This window comes from Sinocyclocheilus grahami, unplaced genomic scaffold, assembly GCF_001515645.1.
Source record: "Sinocyclocheilus grahami isolate Dianchi unplaced genomic scaffold, SAMN03320097.WGS_v1.1 scaffold1069.1, whole genome shotgun sequence".
Classification (NCBI taxonomy): Eukaryota; Metazoa; Chordata; class Actinopteri; order Cypriniformes; family Cyprinidae; genus Sinocyclocheilus; species Sinocyclocheilus grahami.
Window position 1 is genome coordinate 124,176 of NW_015506248.1, and position 3,401 is coordinate 127,576.

General features: G+C 44.2%; 1 protein-coding gene across 2 annotated transcripts in view; it reads right to left on the bottom strand.

The window, feature by feature from the left end:
• Positions 1 to 3,401, bottom strand: part of LOC107566319 (G protein-activated inward rectifier potassium channel 1-like) — an 11,292-nt gene that overhangs the window by 6,802 nt on the left and 1,089 nt on the right. The window contains exons 2-3 of one of the 2 annotated variants that reach the window (XM_016251735.1): positions 1,111 to 2,008; positions 489 to 705 (exon numbers count right to left, since the gene is read on the bottom strand). In XM_016251735.1, coding sequence (XP_016107221.1) covers positions 489 to 705; positions 1,111 to 1,788 — 895 coding nt within the window. In that variant the 5' untranslated portion in view covers positions 1,789 to 2,008. Of the gene's footprint in view, positions 1 to 488; positions 706 to 1,110; positions 2,435 to 3,401 lie in introns of those variants that run through there. The other variant, XM_016251734.1, reaches the window with a different exon arrangement.

Sequence of the window (3,401 nt, forward strand, 5' to 3'; positions counted from 1 at the left end):
TCCTCTTTTGGAAGGCCAAACAAAGTAGTTTCGCTTTCACAATGCGTACACAGCGCTTTCATGACATGGCAGCAACAATACTACAGCCAGAATAAAAGTTACGCCTTCTTTCTTTGCGTGAACATTTGGGCGGCGTTATGCAAATCTTCCCACATCGTGACGTAGACATGTGGGGGCGTGTTAGAACGAGCCGTTTTAGATAGGCGTGGCTGACTCTTAACTTTTATAAAGAATATCTCTTTGAATTTGAGACTTTAGTCTTTGCAACTTTACAGATCTTCTTTATGCACCAAGAGCTTGTAACACTCCAAAGAGAAAGGAAAAATTGAAATCGCATCATATGACCCCTTTAAACATGTATATGGTGGGAATTTACTATGAAGGATTTGGTGTATAATTTAAATTCAATTTCAGCATTCAGATACAGGTTTCTGCCAATTTTTTTGACATCTCAGCATATTCTCTTTGTGTGTGTTATTAATACTCACCGGTGGTCTCCACGATCCCCTCTAAGATAACCACAATCTCAAATTGCTCTGTTTGCATTGACCTGAGCGAGAGGTCGTAGAATGGGCTCTTGGAGTCGATCACATGGCAGATCGTCAGAGGGGACACTAAGAAAAGCTGGTCGGCTCCTGTACTGAAACCTACGTCCAGCTCAAGTTGATCCAGAGGCAAAAACTCACCTTCAGGAGTCTGGCGGGACTGCAGGGAAAGGTAGAGAAAGAGAAATACTTAGGATGAAACGGGGAGATGATGGAGTGTGAGTGAGAGAGAAAGACCAGGTCTAATGCATCTACAGTGATCCAAAAGGGACTGTTGCATCCAAGACTCATGGAGGGGATCAATACTGTAGGTGAACAAATCAAATTACAGGTCTTTCTCATTTGTCTAGGCTTGAGGTAATGATAGGTTATCGAAAGAACCTAAGCTTGAACCCATTAATATTATATTCAAGCGTTATGTTTGAAATTCATTTATGTATAGGCTATTTTTAACTGCGAGATCTCCTAATGTAACCCGCACATAATGTGTTATATGTTTCATTTCCTCTCTCTCTCCTTTTTCTCACTTTCTTTTTGTTGTTGTTGGTTCCAGTCGTATACTCACTTTGAGTAGTTTGCAGCGTATTTGCGCGGAGACCATATGGCTGTTCCGCAGGTTCCCCACTCGGAACATCAGGGTCAGCTTGCCGTCACGCATGGAAATAGCCGCGTGCTCGCTGAACATCAGCGTCTCTGCGCGTTTCTTCGGCTGGGACATCTTGATGAACATGCAACCGATCAGAAAAGCGTCTACTATAGAGCCCAGGATGGACTGGAAGAGAAAGAGAATGATGCCTTCCGGACACTTGTCTGTAATGTAGCGGTAACCGTATCCGATAGTAGCCTCAGTTTCGATGAAGAACAGAAAAGCGGAAGGAAAGTTATGCACATTGGCCACGCACGGTGTGTACTTGTCATCATGGGCTTGGTTCAGGTCTCCACGTATAAAGGCAATGACCCACCACATTGAAGCCATGAAGAGCCACGCCACCGTGTAGGTAAGGATGAAGATGAATAGATTCCAGCGCCATTTGAGGTCCACGAGCGTGGTGAACAGGTCCGACAGGTACCGGCTGGTTTCTCCTCCCAGGTTCCCGTGCTGGACGTTACAGCGGCCGTTCTTGTCCACAAAGCGCTGGCGTTTCCTTTTCTTCTCGGGGGCCGCCTGGTTGAACCCGCCGCCGCTGGACGAAGTGGTCACCACTTGATAATCATCCCCAAATTTTTTCCGCAACGCTGACATCCTTCACGGCTAAAGTTGTCCCAGATATACGAGAATGCTTTGCGTGCTTGTTCCTGACAAACTGTTCTCGGTTTTCTTCACACTTCAGGTACACCAGTGTCCCGCATTTCTGGGCAGATAATTTCAAAAAAAGTTATTTTTAGGGCTTACTGTCAATAGCAGCGCGTTGATCTTGGGATGGAGCGATGCAGATCTCCTTGTCTTCTCCAAACCCGCATAACTAGTAAAAAAATGACTCACTCAGCCAAGGCTGTAAAGTGTGGAGAAATATGGATGCGAGTAATTTGTAATCTCAGATTGGCTTGGCGCAGTCTAGCATTTGGTGCGTTGGTACCCTCCGCTTCCTCCACCTTCATCCACTCCTGTTTCCCCAGGTGTATTGCACCAAATTTGATAAGATGATAGTTGGTAGACGCCCTAAGGATCCTATCCAAGTTTAACTCACCGCCTCTGCTGATCCTGGCGGCTGGCAAGCTTTGTTATCTGATTCTGTTCGTCTTCACTATTCTCGGTTCCTGCACACTGCGCGCCTCCAGCTCTCAAACTCTATCTCCAGCCCCGACAAATAAGAGAAACTTCTCTGAGAGGGTGGAGGTGGAGATGGGAAGTGGGGGAGGGATGAACACGTGTTCTTGTGTTGGATACATCTTTTTTGCTACGTTTGTAATATGCTTCTCTGAACAGTGCTGCATACAACGTGATCACTGCAAGATGTGTTTTGTTTACAGCCAATATGCAGGATGCGAATTAGAGGAGGGTTGGGGTTTGGGGGGACCCCCCTAATTAATTAATGCCCCAATGGAACTCAAAATGGAAAGTTAAATATCAGTTACATTTTCAGATGTTAGTAATCACAAGTTTCGAATTCAAATTAGTGGCTAAATACATGCTTGCAAACACAATTTGCATTCACATGAGGAAATAACCATAGCAACAGCAGCTGCTTGAGCACATTTGTACACTGACAACATTTACATAGCCTATCACAAAAAAAGGTGCTCTTTTTTCCCCCAAAGGTCTCGAAGACTGTTCTTTGCTAAGGGTGCCAAAATACATTTTTCGCGTAAGCAATTGAGTCCAGAAATTACAGCTACCATCAGCTCATCCTAGAAACAAGACAATGCATGAAGCATTAATTCAGGATTTAAAAGGACAGAATTTAAGGGGATAGTTCACCTAAAAATAAAACATTTGATGTTTATCTGCTTACCCCCAGGGCATCCAAGATGTCAGTGACTTTGTTTCTTCAGTAGAACACAAACAAAGATTTTTAACTCAAACCGTTGCAGTCTGTCAGTCGTATAATGGAAGTGAATGGGAATCACGGCTTTGAGAGTGAAAAAAAACATACACAAACAAAACCAAATGAAACCCTGCGGCTCGTGACGATACATTGATGTGTAAAGACACGAAACTATCGGCCTGTGCAAGAAACTGAACAGCATTTAAATATTTTTTTTTTACCTCTGATGCATTGCAATGTCTGAACTGTCCTGAGCGTGTCCTCGACAGTCGTGTCTTCTTCTTCTTCTTGCTTTACGGCGGATCGCTGACTTATAAGTGCATTACCGCCACCTATCTCTCAAATGGGGCACTGACCCTCCATTTTACAT